Source organism: Oncorhynchus masou, chromosome 30 (genome assembly GCF_036934945.1).
Source record: "Oncorhynchus masou masou isolate Uvic2021 chromosome 30, UVic_Omas_1.1, whole genome shotgun sequence".
NCBI classification, from domain to species: domain Eukaryota; kingdom Metazoa; phylum Chordata; class Actinopteri; order Salmoniformes; family Salmonidae; genus Oncorhynchus; species Oncorhynchus masou.
This window is the reverse complement of record NC_088241.1, coordinates 53524488-53545422: the sequence shown is the minus strand read 5'-3', so window position 1 is coordinate 53545422 and position 20935 is coordinate 53524488. Positions and strand designations below refer to the sequence as shown.

The 20935-nt window shown below is 42.9% G+C and overlaps 1 protein-coding gene across 1 annotated transcript in view; it reads right to left on the bottom strand.

Moving 5' to 3' along the window:
* cntnap2a (contactin associated protein 2a) overlaps nt 1-20935 on the bottom strand; it is a 232694-nt gene that overhangs the window by 55880 nt on the left and 155879 nt on the right. Inside the window, 3 exon segments of the mRNA XM_064949314.1 lie at nt 15224-15308; nt 15550-15665; nt 19780-19899. Of these exon segments, the coding sequence (XP_064805386.1) occupies nt 15224-15308; nt 15550-15665; nt 19780-19899 (321 nt within the window).

Below are 20935 nucleotides of genomic sequence, written 5' to 3'. Positions count from 1 at the left end.
GGGGGGAATTGGTTGGCAAGTGTTTAAATTGCTCTGATACTATCTGCCCGACGTTAAGGGAGTGAACAGCTCATGGCTGGGGTGTGTGAGGTCCTTAATGATGTTGGGGGACTTCCTCAGGTACAGTTTCAAGTACAGTAGATGTCCTGGATGGATGGGAACACGGCCCCAGTGATGTATTGGAGGGAACAATAGTATTGAATGCTGATCGGTTTCCTTAGGTGGGACAGCTTTAAAGTCAAAATTGGCTTTATCGTAAAACTTCATGAAAACAAATGTTTGCAGTGTGGTTAAGTTTAGGGTTAAGGTTAGGGTTAGATTTCATGACTTTGTGGCTGTGCCAGCTAGCGACCACTCTGCAGAGCGACCTCCAGAACATGAGTCATCTCAATGAATGCCAACCTGTCTATTTTCCCTCACTCCTTCACAAGCGGAAAAGACAGGGGGCTTATTGAGATGAAGTATGGGGAATTGGGGGAGACAGGGTGAGGCCCTATCCCTGGAGCTTCACTGAGGCTAACCCAGCTAGCGACCGGCATTGATCGCTGGGAGGAAAAGAGAGAGAGCGATATTTCACCTCCTTTCTTTTTTGCAATTCATCAACCTCTCCCACCTCAGATGAAAATGGTTTTGCACCTCACACACAGACTTGTACACACACACGCACACACACACACACACACACGCACACACACACACACACACACACACACACACACACACACACACACACACACACACACACACACACACACACACACACACACACACACACACACACACACACTTGTGTATAGGTCATGCTGTGAGTCTAATCTGAGTCTTTAGCCCCCCCCACACGGCGCTAGTCTCCCATATCTGGATTATGATAATTTCACAACTGATGGATGAAGGAGTCTGTATGTGTGTGTGTGTGTGTGTGTGTGTGTGTGTGTGTGGGGGATATGATAATTCCATAACTGATATGTATGAAGCAGTTAGGAGGCTATTTCAGTAAAAAGCAGAGGCTCGGTACCCTGTAGAGAGTTGTGTCAGCAGGAGCAGAGAGTACACACACACACACACACACACACACACACACACACACACACACACACACACACACACACACACACACACACACACACACACACACACACACACACACACACACACACACACACACACACACACACGCATACAAAGCCATGTACGCATGTAAACATTCACCCCCCTATGCACGCACACAATCTTCTATCCTTCGTTCTCCTCAGAGGTTGTTTGAAGCGGGTCAGAAAGCTTAGCTCTGTAGTGAATATCAAAACCTATTGTAGAGGAAGAGTAGCTCAGGATCTGTTTCGGTGGCAGCAACAATATAAACCATCACTTCACATTCAGCCAGAACCCATTGTAAATGACACAGTAGCATTTCGCAATCATTTATTTGTGAGTGAAACTGCGTGCTATTTTCCACTCCACAAGGCACAACACCACTCTGTTCTCCCTATGCTACAGCTGCTGTGTAGACTCAAATGACAAGAAATAGGGGAAAAATCGTTTTATAATGTAGTATTCTTTCTGGCGTCTGTAAAAATAAAACTATATAAACTATAAAACAAAAACAAGTATACCAATGTAATGGGTCAGAAAATAATAACAACTCATTACGGCCAGCTCTCATTCAGACAGCTCTCATTCAGACAGCTCATTCAGACAGCTCTCATTCAGACAGCTCTCTTCCAGACTGCTCTCTTCCAGACAACTCTCTTCCAGACACCTCTCTTCCAGACTGCTCTCTTCCAGACTGCTCTCTTCCAGACTGCTCTCTTCCAGAAAACTCTCTTCCAGACTGCTCTCCTCCAGACAACTCTCTTCCAGACACCTCTCTTCCAGACTGCTCTCTTCCAGAAAACTCTCTTCCAGACACCTCTCTTCCAGACTGCTCTCTTCCAGAAAACTCTCTTCCAGACTGCTCTCTTCCAGACAACTCTCTTCCAGACTGCTCTCTTCCAGACTGCTCTCTTCCAGACAACTCTCTTCCAGACTGCTCTCTTCCAGACAACTCTCTTCCAGACTGCTCTCTTCCAGAAAACTCTCTTCCAGACTGCTCTCTTCCAGACAACTCTCTTCCAGACTGCTCTCTTCCAGACTGCTCTCTTCCAGACAACTCTCTTCCAGACTGCTCTCTTCCAGACAACTCTCTTCCAGACTGCTCTCTTCCAGAAAACTCTCTTCCAGACTGCTCTCTTCCAGACAACTCTCTTCCAGACTGCTCTCTTCCAGACAGCTCTCTTCCAGACTGCTCTCTCCCAGACAACTCTCTTCCAGACTGCTCTCTTCCAGACAACTCTCTTCCAGACTGCTCTCTTCCAGAAAACTCTCTTCCAGACTGCTCTCTTCCAGACAACTCTCTTCCAGACTGCTCTCTTCCAGACTGCTCTCTTCCAGACAACTCTCTTCCAGACTGCTCTCTTCCAGAAAACTCTCTTCCAGACTGCTCTCTTCCAGACAACTCTCTTCCAGACTGCTCTCTTCCAGACAACTCTCTTCCAGACTGCCCTCTTCCAGACAACTCTCTTCCAGACTGCTCTCTTCCAGACAACTCTCTTCCAGACTGCTCTCTCCCAGGCAGCTTTATTCCAGCCTGCTCTCTTCCAGACAATTCTCTTCCAGACTGCTCTCTTCCAGACAACTCTCTTCCAGACTGCTCTCTTCCAGACTGCTCTCTTCCAGACAATTCTCTTCCAGACTGCTCTCTTCCAGACAACTCTCTTCCAGACAGCTCTATTCCAGACTGCTCTCTTCCAGACAACTCTCTTCCAGACTGCTCTCTTCCAGACAATTCTCTTCCAGACTGCTCTCTTCCAGACAACTCTCTTCCAGACTGCTCTCTCCCAGGCAACTCTCTTCCAGAAAACTCTCTTCCAGACTGCTCTCTTCCAGACAACTCTCTTCCAGACTGCTCTCTTCCAGACTGCTCTCTTCCAGACAACTCTCTTCCAGACTGCTCTCTTCCAGACAACTCTCTTCCAGACTGCTCTCTTCCAGAAAACTCTCTTCCAGACTGCTCTCTTCCAGACAACTCTCTTCCAGACTGCTCTCTTCCAGACTGCTCTCTTCCAGACAACTCTCTTCCAGACTGCTCTCTTCCAGACAACTCTCTTCCAGACTGCTCTCTTCCAGACAACTCTCTTCCAGACTGCTCTCTTCCAGACAACTCTCTTCCAGACTGCTCTCTTCCAGACAACTCTCTTCCAGACTGCTCTCTCCAGACAACTCTCTTCCAGACTGCTCTCTTCCAGACAACTCTCTTCCAGACAACTCTCTTCCAGACAACTCTCTTCCAGACTGCTCTCTTCCAGACAACTCTCTTCCAGACTGCTCTCTTCCAGACTGCTCTCTTCCAGACAACTCTCTTCCAGACTGCTCTCTTCCAGAAAACTCTCTTCCAGACTGCTCTCTTCCAGACAACTCTCTTCCAGACTGCTCTCTTCCAGACAACTCTCTTCCAGACTGCCCTCTTCCAGACAACTCTCTTCCAGACTGCTCTCTTCCAGACAACTCTCTTCCAGACTGCTCTCTCCCAGGCAGCTTTATTCCAGCCTGCTCTCTTCCAGACAATTCTCTTCCAGACTGCTCTCTTCCAGACAACTCTCTTCCAGACTGCTCTCTTCAGACTGCTCTCTTCCAGACAATTCTCTTCCAGACTGCTCTCTTCCAGACAACTCTCTTCCAGACAGCTCTATTCCAGACTGCTCTCTTCCAGACAACTCTCTTCCAGACTGCTCTCTTCCAGACAATTCTCTTCCAGACTGCTCTCTTCCAGACAACTCTCTTCCAGACTGCTCTCTCCCAGGCAACTCTCTTCCAGACTGCTCTCTTCCAGACAACTCTCTTCCAGACTGCTCTCTTCCAGACTGCTCTCTTCCAGACAACTCTCTTCCAGACTGCTCTCTTCCAGACAACTCTCTTCCAGACTGCTCTCTTCCAGACTGCTCTCTTCCAGAAAACTCTCTTCCAGACCGCTCTCTTCCAGACAACTCTCTTCCAGACTGCTCTCTTCCAGACAACTCTCTTCCAGACAACTCTCTTCCAGACTGCTCTCTTCCAGACAACTCTCTTCCAGACTGCTCTCTTCCAGACAACTCTCTTCCAGACTGCTCTCTTCCAGACTGCTCTCTCCCAGGCAGCTTTATTCCAGACTGCTCTCTCCCAGGCAACTCTCTTCCAGACAACTCTCTTCCAGACAACTCTCTTCCAGACTGCTCTCTTCCAGACAACTCTCTTCCAGACTGCTCTCTCCCAGACAACTCTCTTCCAGACTGCTCTCTTCCAGACAACTCTCTTCCAGACTGCTCTCTCCCAGGCAGCTTTATTCCAGCCTGCTCTCTTCCTTCCCCCTCTAGCCACAGCATCTGCTCTCTAGATCCCTGGATTCTGAGAGAGAATGTATTAATCAATTCTGTCTCTTACTTTACCCTGACTTAGCCTTATATTATTCTGCTTCTCACTGTTCTGCATCTCAGCATTACTATTCACACCAACACACCTCCTTGGAATGACATACTTTAGAAACCCTTACAGAAAATCCCATCTAACATTTTCAATTTTCAATCCAGACTCAACTGAATGGTACAGCAACCCTGATCATTGGTGAAATAGAGAGAGGGAGCGAGAGAGGGAGGGAGGGAAAGTAGATTACTTCCCACTGGTCACAGACGTAATTTCAACATCTAGTTTTGATTTGCATTTGGTTGAGTTGTCAACTAACACGAATTCAACATTTAAAAAAATCATATATTTTTTAGGTTAAACGTTGGGTGATGACTTTTTGCAAATCCAATCAGTTTTCCACGTTGATTCAACATCATCACATTTAGGGCTCTATTTTCAACTGATGCTAAGGAGGTGCAACTGTCAAACGCACGTTAGTTTTACATTTTGTCATGTAAAAACTGGCGCACTGGCATCTTCCAGCCCTAATGCCAGGTTTGTCAATTTACCTGTCCAACATCAGCTTGGTGCACTGAGGGGAGGGGTGACAATATTTGAGGTGTGTCCTTAAAAACAAGACCAAAAGTGACAATTCCATGCAGCGCTAATGGGAAGTTTTAAGACCACCAAAAAGCAGGTCTTAACGATAATGCAGCTGATCATTTCATGGATTTTGGAAGCAGAAGCGCAGCCTATCCAGCCTTAATTGCACAGTGTCCATCACGGAACCAGATATGTGCCTTTTGTGACTTTTGTGACAATAAATCTCATAATTAGGAACAAAAAGAACCATTGGTGTCCCCCCATTTCGTTTAATTTGATTAAAAACTCAGCATAGCCTCCCCTCCCCTTAATCAAGGCTGGTTAAGCAGCATCACATATGGGCGTCGTTATCCTGGAAATGATCCAAGAAGACCATGAATAAAGGGATTTTAATAAATGGTCTACTGAGAGGGCTTTGAAATATTTTGGAGGTTTTTGATGTCATGACTTTTAATCATTCACAATTCATATACCTGCATACTTCATTTTGCTTGTTTCGGTAGGTTATCCCATCTTCATTTTCAAAGAGCTCCCCTTGTCCGACACTCTACTCCAAACTATTCAGTTCTCCTATAATGCCACATCAACGGCACATTTAAACAATCTGCCTCTCACATTGTCAACGATACAATTGACAGGAGCATTTTTTAAATTATATATATTTTTATTAAAAACATACTGTATACTTGCAGTGAAGCCGCTCAACAACTACATTACATTAGTCACCTAACAGACTCCCACCCAGAGAGACATAGAAGCAACCAGGGTCAACGCCCGGCTCAAGGGCGTGTCGACAGATCTCCCACAAGGTCAGAAATGGGGACACAAACAAGCGATCCATCAGCCACCAGCCCAAGCTCCTAACCTCCAAGATCCCCCCACATTCCCCCAAGAGCTGCCCCTCAACCATCCAATACCCTCTCACAGCCCGCCCCCCCCCCCCCCCAGAAAAACAAAAATATATATATAATTCCATTCCCCACACCCAATACCCCCCCCACAATTTACCAACAAACAACAAAATGAACCAAATAGAAAAAAGAGAAAGAAAATGGAAAACAGAAAACAACAATGCAAAAAAACATCAAGGACAACACAAATCATAACATCAAGGCCAACTGAATATATTTGAGTGCATGTATGGCACTATTTACATGTGTCCGTGTATGTGCACATGTATACAGTTGAATGAGTGGGTGTATATGCATGTGTACAAACACCTGCATGGCATCAGCCTCAGGCAAAATGGCATTAGCTGTAACAACATTGTCCTTCTGTGTCATTCAAACTTACTTTTTGTTATGTTTTATTTTTTAAACTTTTATCTTTGACCATCATTCTATCCCCCACCCTGCAACTCCACTCCCACTTGTCTCCAATTCCAATTCCACATCCCAACCCTCAGCCCATCCCACCTATCTTCAGTTCCACATCCCAACCCTCAGCTTCCCTCAGCCCATCCCACCTATCTTCAGTTCCACATCCCAACCCTCTGCTTCCCTCAGCCCATCCCACCTATCTTCAGTTCCACATCCCAACCCTCAGCTTCCCTCAGCCCATCCCACCTGTCTCCAGTTCCACATCCCAACCCTCAGCTTCCCTCAGCCCATCCCACCTATCTTCAGTTCCACATCCCAACCCTCAGCTTCCCTCAGCCCATCCCACCTGTCTCCAGTTCCACATCCCAACCCTCTGCTTCCCTCAGCCCATCCCACCTGTCTCCAGTTCCACATCCCAACACCCAGCTTCCCTCAGCCCATCCCACCTATCTTCAGTTCCACATCCCAACCCTCAGCTTCCCTCAGCCCATCTCACCTATCTCCAGTTCCACATCCCAACCCCCAGCTTCCCTCAGCCCATCCCACCTGTCTCCAGTTCCACATCCAAACCCTCTGCTTCCCTCAGCCCATCCCACCTGTCTCCAGTTCCACATCCCAACCCCCAGCTTCCCTCAGCCCATCCCACCTGTCTCCAATTTCACATCCAAACCCTCAGCTTCCCTCAGCCCATCCCACCTGTCTCCAATTTCACATCCAAACCCTCAGCTTCCCTCAGCCCATCCCACCTATCTCTGCTGGCCAGCCTCTTCGGATTTCTACACACCATATATCGAATAGAATCCACAGATTGTGAGTTAAAGATAAATACTTTCACTAAAAGTATTAGTATATTTGTAATTGATTGACCAGATCTCCCATCAGTACTATTTCTAGGGTCAATTTTAGATCAATGTTATGCATTTTCAACCATTCCTGAACCTGAGACCAGAAACGGGCTACCTGAGGGCAATACCAAAATAAATGGTCTATTGATTCTGTATCCTCACAAAAAAATCTGCAGAGCTTCGATGATTGTATGCCCCAAAAATTCATTTTTTTTTGGTCATTATGGCCAAACAGTTCCATTGTTGTTTCAGCAGACCTGAGGACATTTCTCCAAAAAGTATGATCTTTGTCCCCATGTGCAGTTGCAAACCGTAGTCTGGCTTTCTTATGGCGGTTTTGGAGCAGTGGCTTCTTCCTTGCTGAGCAGCCTTTCAGGTTATGTCGATATAGGACTTGTTTTACTGTGGATATAGATACTTTTGTACCTGTTTCCTCCAGCATTTTCATAAGGTCCTTTGCTGTTGTTCTGGGATTGATTTGCACTTGTTGCACCAAAGTACGTTAATCTCTAGGAGACAGAATGCGTCCTAGTGGTGTGACAGCTGCGTGGTCCCATGGTGTTTATACTTGCGTACTATTATTTGTACAGTTGATCGTGGTACCTTCAGGCATTTGTAAATTGCTCCCAAGGATGAACCAGACTTGTGGAGGTCTACACATTTGTTTCTGAAGTCTTGGCTGATTTCTTTTGATTTTCCCATGATGTCAAGCAAAGAGGCACTGAGTTTGAAGGTAGGCCTTGAAATAGATCCTGTTACACCTCCAAAGCCATAACATCATTTTCAGAAATTTTCCAAGCTGTTTAAAAGGCAGTCAACTTAGTGTATGTAAACTTCTGACCCACTGGAATTGTGATACAGTGAATTATAAGTGAAATAATCTGTCTGTAAACAATAGTTGGAAAATGGTACTTGTGTCCTGCACAAAGTAGACGTCCTAACCGACTTGCCAAAATTATAGTTTGTTAAAATACATTTGTGGAGTGGTTGAAAAACAAATTTTTATGACTAAAACCTAAGTGTATGTAAACTTCACGACTTCAACTGTAGCTGTGAACTAATTTGTCATTTAGGGTAGGACATCACTTAAAACTTATGACTGGTGGCTCTGGAAGACTTAGTGTCGTAGCGAATCACTTTGGATGATTCCCCAATTCTTTGAAATTATTATTTTAATGTTCTCTGCTTCAGTGCTGTATGTTGTAACAAATGACACGCTGTCTGATGCATCACGAGGCACTCCACTTCTCAACGAGTTCTCTCTGTCAAGTCATCCAGCCCTTATACCTGCATCTTTCAGGACCTGAGCGCTGTATCTCCGATTCAAGAAGGGATTCTCCAATTCAGCAGATTTGACACTGTAGTCTGTTTCCTGACTCTATGGAATTGGCCATATGGAATGTTCTCTTTTAGCCTTTTGTGGTGAAAGCTGTCTGCCCTCAAAATGGTTTTACCATTTGTAGGCTTCCTAAAGATTGATGTGTGCAAACAACATTTGTCATTTATACTGATGTCAAGGTCCAAAAAATGAATGTTATCCTTGCTGTTCTCCATAGTTAGTTTGATGTTAAGGTAAATGAATGTTATCCTTGCTGTTCTCCATAGTTAGTTTGATGTTAGGGTAAATGAATGTTATCCTTGCTGTACTCCATAGTTAGTTTGATGTTAGGGTAAATGAATGTTATCCTTGCTGTTCTCCATAGTTAGTTTGATGTTAGGGCAAATGAATGTTATCCTTACTGTTCTCCATAGTTAGTTTGATGTTAGGGTAAATTAATGTTATCCTTGCTGTACTCCATAGTTAGTTTGATGTTAAGGTAAATGAATGTTATCCTTGCTGTACTCCATAGTTAGTTTGATGTTAAGGTAAATGAATGTTATCCTTGCTGTACTCCACAGTTAGTTTGATGTTAGGGCAAATGAATGTTATCCTTACTGTTCTCCATAGTTAGTTTGATGTTAGGGTAAATTAATGTTATCCTTGCTGTTCTTCACAGTTAGTTTAATGTTAAGGTAAATGAATGTTATCCTTGCTGTTCTTCACAGTTAGTTTAATGTTAGGGTAAATGAATGTTATCCTTGCTGTTCTTCACAGTTAGTTTAATGTTAGGGTAAATGAATGTTATCCTTGCTGTACTCCATAGTTAGTTTGATGTTAGGGTAAATGAATGTTATCCTTGCTGTACTCCATAGTTAGTTTGATGTTAGGGTAAATGAATGTTATCCTTGCTGTACTCCATAGTTAGTTTGATGTTAGGGTAAATGAATGTTATCCTTGCTGTTCTCCATAGTTAGTTTGATGTTAGGGTAAATGAATGTTATCCTTGCTGTACTCCATAGTTAGTTTGATGTTAGGGTAAATGAATGTTATCCTTGCTGTTCTCCATAGTTAGTTTGATGTTAGGGCAAATGAATGTTATCCTTACTGTTCTCCATAGTTAGTTTGATGTTAGGGTAAATTAATGTTATCCTTGCTGTACTCCATAGTTAGTTTGATGTTAAGGTAAATGAATGTTATCCTTGCTGTACTCCATAGTTAGTTTGATGTTAAGGTAAATGAATGTTATCCTTGCTGTACTCCACAGTTAGTTTGATGTTAGGGCAAATGAATGTTATCCTTACTGTTCTCCATAGTTAGTTTGATGTTAGGGTAAATTAATGTTATCCTTGCTGTTCTTCACAGTTAGTTTAATGTTAAGGTAAATGAATGTTATCCTTGCTGTTCTTCACAGTTAGTTTAATGTTAGGGTAAATGAATGTTATCCTTGCTGTTCTTCACAGTTAGTTTAATGTTAGGGTAAATGAATGTTATCCTTACTGTTCTCCATAGTTAGTTTGATGTTAGGGTAAATGAATGTTATCCTTGCTGTTCTCCACAGTTAGTTTAATGTTAGGGTAAATGAATGTTATCCTTGCTGTACTCCATAGTTAGTTTGATGTTAGGGTAAATGAATGTTATCCTTGCTGTACTCCATAGTTAGTTTGATGTTAGGGTAAATGAATGTTATCCTTGCTGTACTCCATAGTTAGTTTGATGTTAGGGTAAATGAATGTTATCCTTGCTGTTCTCCATAGTTAGTTTGATGTTAGGGTAAATGAATGTTATCCTTGCTGTTCTCCACAGTTAGTTTAATGTTAGGGCAAATGAATGTTATCCTTACTGTTCTCCATAGTTAGTTTGATGTTAGGGTAAATTAATGTTATCCTTGCTGTTCTTCACAGTTAGTTTAATGTTAGGGTAAATGAATGTTATCCTTGCTGTTCTCCATAGTTAGTTTGATGTTAGGGCAAATGAATGTTATCCTTACTGTTCTCCATAGTTAGTTTGATGTTAGGGTAATTGCTGTTAAGGTATTGGTGGAAGGAAATAACTTCATCAATATAGCATCCCCAAAATGAAGTAATTTTCCCATTTACCTAAGTACAAACCAGCTTAGGAAGGGCTGTAGCTCCCATGGCACACCCTTTAACCTGTTTAAAAATACGGTCCTGAAAGATAAAGATGTTATGATTAGGAGTCCATTCAGTCAGTGAGACAATGAATTCTGTATGAGGCATCTCAGTCTCAGGCTGGGTGCTCAAGAAATGGTGCATAGCTGCCCAACCTGGTTCATGTTCAATGGTGGTGTATAGAGACTCCACACCCATGGGGACTAAATAGGAAGCTGTATCTATATTGTTCAATTCTTTAATGTTGTTCAACACATCTGTGGTGTCTTGAAGATGGGCTGGGAGTGACGTCACAAAAGGCTTAATAAAGTCATCAATGTACTTAGAGATGGGTTCTGTCAGACTTCATTACCACTAATGACTGGTCTGCCTGGGGGTTTTCCAAGATTCTTGTGGACTATTAGAAGAAGATAAAGAGAAGCCATACGTGGACTGCCATTGAAAATAGATGTGAACTCATTGTCTGAAATGTAACCATGCTCCTTAGCTTCTGTGAGGATCCCTTTCACTTCAGTTTTTAGGTCCTCTGTAGGGTTGAAGGCAAGAGATTGGTAGAATTCATCATTGTCACATATGTCTTTACTCCACACTACTGTAGCGCCATCTTGGTCTGCTTTAAAAAAAAAAACTACAATCCGTCCATTTTTGGACAATGATTTAACTGCATCCCTCTCGTCTTATAAAGGTTTCATCATATTTGGTTAGAGTCCATTTGACCCTTAAACAGATTCTCCACATTAAAATTCACCTTCTTGGCAAATGTATTTAGTGTGGCATTCTGGACAATGGATCAAAAGGAGGACTGGATTCTCTAGTTGGAGAGATGTTTTTCTTGTACCAGGCCTTCAGATGTAGATTCCTGTAGAAACAAAAAAGGTCAATCGTTGTACTGAATTCATTGTTTGAGTATGTGGGGGCAAAGGACAGTCCTTTAGACAAGATCCTTACACAATCATCAGGAAGGGGTTCCCCAGAAATGTTGATCACAGCCTTGTTCTGGTCCTGCTCCGTGTGGTTGGATAGCCTTGATTCCCCCCCTCCGTGTTGGCCTCTTCCGCATCCTCTCCCTCTCTTGTTGGGGAACCTGCGTGACTCCTCTGAGTGTCTGGGGTGACCCTCATCGTCGCTGTTCGTCAAGTTGAAAGAAACAGATGTTGGCTTCCGCCTCTGTGGATGTGATTCTGAATTCTTTCAGGTTGGTTTTGTCCAGGCAAAGACCTTGCCATCTCTGTAGTCTACTTCATCTCTTCTAAATGTCCTTAGCTTGTCTTGCTTCAATGCCAGAGTGAATGTGTCTATTTTCTCTTTCAATATATCATCATATTGTGCTTTGTTAGGATTGTCACTGTGTTCTGTAATTTTCCTTTTTACTTCTTAATTACTGTTGTCTGTCCTTTTTAGATTATTCTATTAGAAGTAGCATTAGGTCAAAGGAACACTTGTTGAGAATAGCCTCCCATGTATCTCTAAATTCAGTTTTACCTTGTGCTCCATTAGCTGGAAACGTTGTATTATGGAGTCCTCTGGGGATTAGGTCTTTCCTCCAATAGTCAGACAAGGTGATAGAATTGAGGTCAAGTTTGGTGTCTTTCTCCATAAGGTGTTGCAAGTCTCTGTAAGCCTTGTTCAAGTCCATTCCAGTATTCTCTGTGGCTGTCATCTCATCTAGCAATGAGGTAGGGGTAATAATCCTTTGGCCCTCTTCATGGGAATAGGAACATCTTGTAGCCTCTTGGGTAAAATCCATAGTTTGAGTTGTAAAATGTCCCCACAGAAAAAAATGACGGTGGAGCTGCTTCCTCTGAGCACCACCCAAGTGCTTTGATTAACTTGTAGAAACAAAGGAGGAAGGGAAGTGCTGCTGAGGTACACAATAGTAGATTTTAGTAGACAGAAGGTGCTCTTTGGTAAAAGGGGTGAATTGGTCATCAAAAAGAAAGGAGGACCAAGGCCTCTTCATATAATGAACTAAAATGCCTTTATTTGTATGGCATGTTGAATGGAAAACACGTTTACAACTCTGACGTGTTTCGGCTGCATGGCCGTCAGGGAGTACAAAGATATGATAATAGTCCTCTTCTGAACATCTTTTTCCAATCAACCCTGATTAGAAGAGGGAGTGGTTACAGAAGTCATTGGACAACACCTAGTAAGCAATACTATACACATTCAAAAGTGAAGTACTGTAGATATGTTATCAAAAATGCAACTGGAAGTTATTGCTCTGTGGGTTCGGGTTATACATCACATATGTTCATTCCTGACTTCCACAGAAGTGTTGTTGCTAAGTAAGCAATACTATAATACTGTAGCTGTCAGGATTTGGCCAGGGTTGTTCCGGGTTTTGGTCACTAGATGCCCCCATTGTGCTTTTTGACCTTATGTTTTTTCCCTTGTTCCCCATTATTATTTGCACCTGTGCCTCGTTTTCCCCTGATTGTATTTAAACCCTTAGTTTCCCTCAGTTCTGTGCTCTGTGTTTGTATGTTAGCACCCAGCCCTAGTGTTCTGTGTATTCTTGTCGTTTCCGGTGGATGCTCTTGTGGAATTCTGTTTTTGAGTATCTCTTGAGGCTTTTTTGTGCTATTCCTACCACCTTTTGGATTTGCCATTTTTGTATTGAAGGACTTCTCCTTTTTACTTTATTAAATACACCGTCTTAAGTACTGCTGTGTCTGCCTCATCTTCTGGGTTCAGCTGACTATTCGTGGCTCAGTTAAGTGACTGTTTCTCACTCCGGAGACCCAGGTTCGTAACCGTGTCCTGACAGTAGCTTTGTTATCAAAAATGCAACTGGAAGTTATTGCTCTGTGAGTTCGGGTTATACATCACATATGTTCTCTCCTGACTTCCACAGAAGTGTTGTTGCTAATGTTGCCATGTGCCTTGAAAGACACAACACATCATGTCCCACTTAATGGAATTTTATAGCTGGTTGAAAGAACACATACACAGACAGACAATATTACTCTGTAAAATCATGGTTCAACCTTGCGGAAATGTTAGTTAATATCCGAGCTGTGTTTGTACTTTGACAAAAAGTTCCTACTCAGACAAGAGCTAAAAGACATGAAGGAGTGTGTGTGTGTGTATGTGCATGTGTGTGTGTGTTTTCCTATGGGAATCAGCCATATGACCTGATCATGGTTGTGTTGTGTGGAAACCACACAGGGGGGGAGGGGAGAGAGAGACTTTTCATCCCACCCCCACACACTGCCATTATGTGTCAGTCCTTCTTCCTGACACACTGCCATTATGTATCAGTCCTTCTTCCTGACACATTGCCATTATGTAGCAGTCCTTCTTCCTGACACACTGCCATTATGTATCAGTCCTTCTTCCTGACACACTGCCATTATGTATCAGTCCTTCTTCCTGACACACTGCCATTATGTATCAGTCCTTCTTCCTGACACACTGCCATTATGTATCAGTCCTTCTTCCTGACACACTGACATTATGTATCAGTCCTTCTTCCTGACACACTGCCATTATGTATCAGTCCTTCTTCCTGACACACTGCCATTATGTGTCAGTCCTTCTTCCTGACACACTGCCATTATGTGACACACTCAGTCCTTCTTCCTGACACACTGCCATTATGTGTCAGTCCTTCTTCCTGACACACTGACATTATGTATCAGTCCTTCTTCCTGACACACTGCCATTATGTGTCAGTCCTTCTTCCTGACACACTGCCATTATGTGTCAGTCCTTCTTCCTGACACACTGCCATTATGTGTCAGTCCTTCTTCCTGACACACTGCCATTATGTATCAGTCCTTCTTCCTGACACACTGCCATTATGTATCAGTCCTTCTTCCTGACACACTGCCATTATGTGTCAGTCCTTCTTCCTGACACACTGCCATTATGTATCAGTCCTTCTTCCTGACACACTGCCATTATGTATCAGTCCTTCTTCCTGACACACTGCCATTATGTATCAGTCCTTCTCTCCCATCATCTAATCTTTAGTTTCCTTCTTCCTGACACACTGAACGTCTCATCTCCCACTAATTTCATTGATGTCCTCAGCCTCAGCTGGGCTCTTCTTTAAATAACACAGTGAGAGACAGACAGGGCCTTGAGCATATTTCATTACATGAGTGAATATTTCAATGTTGGAATTCATCTTGGAATCCAGCAGGGCAGAGAACTGAAGCAACCTTGAACAAAAGCCTTGGTTTGTCGAACATTAAAGTGCAGGAAGACGGATAGGATAATCAGATGTTAATTAGCGGGTTGTCTAAAGGGGTGACAATCTAACAGGGGGAGAGAGAAACACCACTCCCTCTCACTACCCAGATGACCCCACTACATAAGTGAGGACGAACACACAGCAGACTGATAGTTGAGCCCAAGCAGTAGAAGAAGAACAAGTAGAGAAGACAAGAACACTGCAGTAGAGAAGACAAGAACACTGCAGTAGAGAAGACAAGAACACTGCAATAGAGAAGACAAGAACACTGCAGTAGAGAAGACAAGAACACTGCAGTAGAGAAGACAAGAACACTGCAGTAGAGAAGACAAGAACACTGCAGTAGAGAAGACAAGAACACTGCAGTAGAGACAAATAGAACACTGTGTTACCGGGTGTGTTGAGCAGTCGGGACATGAGGCAGCCGTACGACACGTGTTGTTCACAGTGTTCTGCACTGGTGGTAATAGCTGTGACCTGTTACAAACACATGCACGCACACGCATGTATACACACAGACCCAGTCACACACACACAAACACACACACAAACACACACACAAACACATACAAGTCAGTAGTCAAAATGACCACGAAGTTAAAGAGTTAACAGGAAAGAAAAAGAGAGTAGGGTGGGATGAAATACTTAACTGAAAGACACAATGACCAGCCATCGAATGGCACAGTATGTGTGTGTGTGTGTGTGTGTGTGTGTGTACCTGTTCCATAGAAGCACTGTAGTTGAGTTGCAGCACAGTGCGTCTCTCTCTGCTAGAGCCGGTCACTGAGGTCTGGGCTGGTAGATTATTTACCACAGTAGTCCACACCTTGTCTTCTGAGAGAGAGAAAGAAAGAGAGAGAGAGTCAGAGTGAGAGAAAATAGAGAGAGAGAGAGAAACAAAGAGAGATAGGGAGAGAAAGAAAGAGAGAGAGAGGAAAAGAGAGAAAAAGAGAGAGATAAAGCGTAGCTTTAACACAGCTGATTGAATGAAAGCTCCTAAAATATACAGTGCCTTCAGAAAGTATTGATACCCCTCGACTTATTCCACATGTTGTTATATTACAGCCGGAATTCAATAAATAAACAATGTTTTCAGAATCTTTTTGCAAATTTATTGAAAATGAAATACTGAAATATCTAAATTACATAAGTATTCCCACCCCTGAGTCAATACATGTTAGAATCACCTTTGGCAGCGAGTCTTTCTGGGTAAGTATCTAAGAGTGATTACAGCTGTGAGTCTTTCTGGGTAAGTCTCTAAAAGTGATTACAGCTGTGAGTCTTCCTGGGTAGGTCTCTAAGAGTGATTACAGCTGTGAGTCTTTCTGGGTAAGTCTCCAAGAGTGATTACAGCTATGAGTCTTTCTGGGTAAGTCTCAAAGATTGATTACAGCTGTGAGTCTTCCTGGGTAAGTCTCTAAGAGTGATTACAGCTGTGAGTCTTTCTGGGTAAGTCTCTAAGATTGATTACAGCTGTGAGTCTTCCTGGGTGAGTCTCTAAGATTGATTACAGCTGTGAGTCTTTCTGGGTAAGTCTCTAAGAGCTTTCCCCACCTGGATTATATAATATTTGCACATTATTATTTTTTTTAATTCTTCAAGCACTGTCAAGTTGGATGTTGACAGCCATTTTCAAGTCTTGCTATATATTTTTTATTCGATTTAAGTCAAAACTGTAATTAGGCCACTCAGGAACATTCAATGTCATGTTGGTAAGCAACTCCAGTGTAGATTTGGCTTTGTGCTTTCGGTTATTGTCCTGCCGAAAGGTAAATTTGTGCCTGTTTGTGAATTTGTGTCTGTTGGAAAGCAGACTCAACCAGGTTTTCCTCTAGGATTTTGCCTGTGTTTAGCTCTATTCCCTTTTCCCTTTATCCTAAAAAAACTCACATGTCCTTGCCGATGACAAGCATACCCATAACATGATGCAGCCAACACTTTGCTAGAAAATGTGAAGAGTGGTACTCAGTGATGTGTTGGATTTGCCCCAAACATAAAGCTTTGTATTCAGGACATTTTTATCTGGATGTTTATTTTTTTGCCACATTTTTTGCAGGTTTACTTTAGTACCTTATTGCAAACAGGATGCATGCTTGGAATATGTTTTATTCTGTACAGGCTTCCATCTTTTCACTCTGTCATTGAGGTTAGTATTGAGGAGGAATTACAATGTAGTTGATCCATCCTCAGTTTTCTTCCATCACAGCCATTAAACTGTTTTAAAGTCATCATTGGCATCATGGTGAAATCCCTGAGTGATTTCTTTCCTCTCCGGCTTCTGAGTTAGGAAGGACGCCTGCATCTGGGGTGGAAGTGTAGCCTAGTGGTTAGAGTGTTGGACTAGTGACCGGAAGGTTGAGAGTTCAAACCCCCAAGCTGACAAGGTACAAAATCTGTCGTTCTGCCCCTGAACAGGCAGTTAACCCACTGTTCCCAGGCCGTCATTGAAAATAAGAATTTGTTCATAACTGACTTGCCTGGTTAAATAAAGGTAAAAAAAAGTCTTTGTAGTGACTGGGTGTATTGATACACCATCCTAAGTGTAATTAATGACTCCACCCTTCTTTGCGAGGCATTGGAAAGCTTTTCTGTTTTTTTTTGTGGTTGAATCTGTGTTTGAAATTCATAACAAAGGGGTTGAATACTTATTGTCTCAATATATTTCAACACAATTTCACTTTGACTGTTATGGGGTGTTGTGTGTAGGCCAGTGAAAAACAATCTCAATTTAATCAATTTAAAATTCAGGCTGTAACGCAAAAAAATTAGGAAAAAGTAAAGTGGTGTGAATACTTTGTGAAGGTACTGTATTCTTATAATATGAGAAGCTGTGGTGCCGTGGTTAATCTGATATACAGTGGGGCAAAAAGTATTTAGTCAGCCACCAATTGTGCAAGTTCTCCCACTTAAAAAGATGACAGAGGCCTGTGATGTTCATCATAGGTACACTTCAACTATGACAGACAAAATGAGAAAACAAATCCAGAAGATCACATTGTTGGATTTTTAATGAATTTATTTGCCACTTATGGTGGAAAATAAGTATTTGGTCAATAACAAAAGTTTATCTCAATACTTTGTTATATACCCTTTGTTGGCAATGACAGAAGTCAAATGTTTCCTGTAAGTCTTCACAAGGTTTTCACACACTGTTACTGGTATTTTGGCACATTCCTCCATGCAGATCTCCTCTGGAGCAGTGACTTTTGGGGCTGTTGCTGGGCAACACGGACTTTCAACTCCCTCCAAATATTTTCTATTGGGTTGAGATCTGGAGACTGGCTAGGTCACTCCAGGACCTTGAAATGCTTCTTACGAAGCCACTCCTTCATTGCACGGGCGGTGTGTTTGGGATCATTGTCATGCTGAAAGACCCAGCCACGTTTCATCTTCAATGTTGCTGATGGAAGGAGGTTTTCACTCAAAAACTCACGATTCATGGCCCCATTCATTCTTTCCTTTACACGGATCAGTCGTCCTGGTCCCTTTGCAGAAAAACAGCCCCAAAGCATGATGTTTCCACGCCCATGCTTACAGTAGTGTGGTATGGTGTTCTTTGGATGCAACTCAGCATTCTTTGTCCTCCAAACATGACGAGTTGAGTTTTTACCAAAAAGTTATATTTTGGTTTCGTCTGACCATATGAGATTCTCACAATCTTCTTCTGGATCATCCAAATGCTCTCTAGCAAACTTCAGACGGGCCTGGACATGTACTGGCTTAAGCAGGGGGACACGTCTGGCCCTGTAGGATTTGAGTCCCTGGCGGCGTAGTGTGTTACTGATGGTAGGCTTTGTTACTTTGGTCCCAGCTCTCAGCAGGTCATTCACTAGGTCCCCCCGTGTGGATCTGGGATTTTTGCTCACCGTTCTTGTGATTATTTTGACCCCACGGGGTGAGATCTTGCGTGGAGCCCCAGATCGAGGGAGATTATCAGTGGTCTTGTATGTCTTCCATTTCCTAATAATTGCTCCCACAGTTGATTTCTTCAAACCAAGCTGCTTACCTATTGCAGATTCAGTCTTCCCAGCCTGGTGCAGGTCTACAATTTTGTTTCTGGTGTCCTTTGACAGCTCTTTGGTCTTGGCCATAGTGGAGTTTGGAGTGTGACTGTTTGAGGTTGTGGACAGGTGTCTTTGATACTGATAACAAGTTCAAACAGGTGCCATTAATACAGGTAACGAGTGGAGGACAAAGGAGCCTCTTAAAGAAGAAGTTACAGGTCTGTGAGAGCCAGAAATCTTGCTTGTTTGTAGGTGACCAAATACTTATTTTCCACCATAATTTGCAAATATATTTATTAAAAATCCTACAATGTGATTTTCTGGATTTTTTCTCATTTTGTCTGTCATAGTTGAAGTGTACCTATGAGGAAAATTACAGGCCTCTCTCATCTTTTTAAATGGGGGGAACTTGCACAACTGGTGGCTGACTAAATACTTTTTTGCCCCACTGTATGGTCAAGGCAAGTGTGTGTGTGTTTATATGTGTCTACATATTTGTGTGTTTGTGTGTGTTTTGGTGGTTACAGATAAATGTTAAAGGCTGTATCCGCAGAACCAGGTTGCCTTGGCAACGAACAGGTTAAGACGGTCTAGCAGGAGAAAAGAAGCGAGGGCATCTTGTCATCTCTCAGGTCTTTGGGGTCACACCTGGACTGGAATAGAAAACTCACCGTGCTCTCTGTCTGTCTGGCCTCTGTTCTTTCATGGTTTATTGAAGGAGTTAGAGGACTACATTTTTACGATGTACAGAACTTTCTTTTTGTAATCCTTTGGTCTCTTTACCTTTCATGTTGCAAGGCAGGGAACAACTTCTAATAATAAAGTTGAAAAATGTGGGAGTATTCGCAAATTAATGGTGTTCACTGTTAGGCAATGGACTTAAAGCCCTTATTGTAATCCGTTCGCTTATTGTAATATTAACTAATCCGTTCACACAAATACACCTGTCATGTTGCAGTTGACTTTGAAAGGTCCGAGTGGCCCACTCCCATCCGGATCTATCCAGTATGTGTCTGAAGATCTTCCCAGGTGTTTATACGCCTCACAACTCTGTTCAAACACCGCTAGAGAGAGAGAGAGAGAGAGAGAGAGAGAGAGAGAGAGGAGAGAGACAGAGATAGACAGAGGGAGAGAGAGAGGAGGGGAGGATGGGAAAGTAGGAGAGAGAGGGTGGAGAGAGAAAAAGAGACAGTAATGCATTGAGTGTTGATGTACCCTGTCAGCACCATGGAGATCAGCTCTGTGTGTGTGTGAGTGAGTGTGAGAGTAAGTGTGTGTGTGTGTGCGTGTGTGTGTGTGTGTGTGTGTGAGTGTGAGTGTGTGTGAGTGTGTGTGAGTGTGAGTGTGTGTGAGTGTGAGTGTGTGTGAGTGTGAGTGTGTGTGAGTGTGAGTGTGAGTGTGTGTGTGTGAGTGTGAGTGTGTGTGAGTGTGAGTGTGTGTGTGAGTGTGTGTGTGTGTGAGTGAGTGTGTGTGTGAGTGTGTGTTTTCTGACTTCTGAAGGACAGATGATAAATTACATTTCTGGAAGTGTGAATAAAGGGAACTACATTAAGTAATGTGATGTAACTTTACTAGCATGCAATTTCACAGTGGCTGTCACTCTGCATCCAAATACTGACTCTGTCACTCTGCATCCAAATACTGACTCTGTCACTCTGCATCCAAATACTGACTCTGTCACTCAGCACCCAAATACTGACTCTGTCACTCTGCACCCAAATACTGACTCTGTCACTCTGCATCCAAATACTGACTCTGTCACTCTGCACCCAAATACTGACTCTGTCACTCTGCATCCAAATACTGACTCTGTCACTCTGCATCCATATACTGACTCTGTCACTCTGCACCCAAATACTGACTCTGTCACTCTGCATCCAAATACTGACTCTGTCACTCTGCATCCAAATACTGACTCTGTCACTCTGCATCCAAATACTGACTCTGTCACTCTGCATCCAAATACTGACTCTGTCACTCTGCATCCAAATACTGACTCTGTCACTCTGCATCCAAATACTGACTCTGTCACTCAGCTTCCAAATACTGACTCTGTCACTCTGCTTCCAAAATACTGCTTCCAAATACTGACTCTGTCAC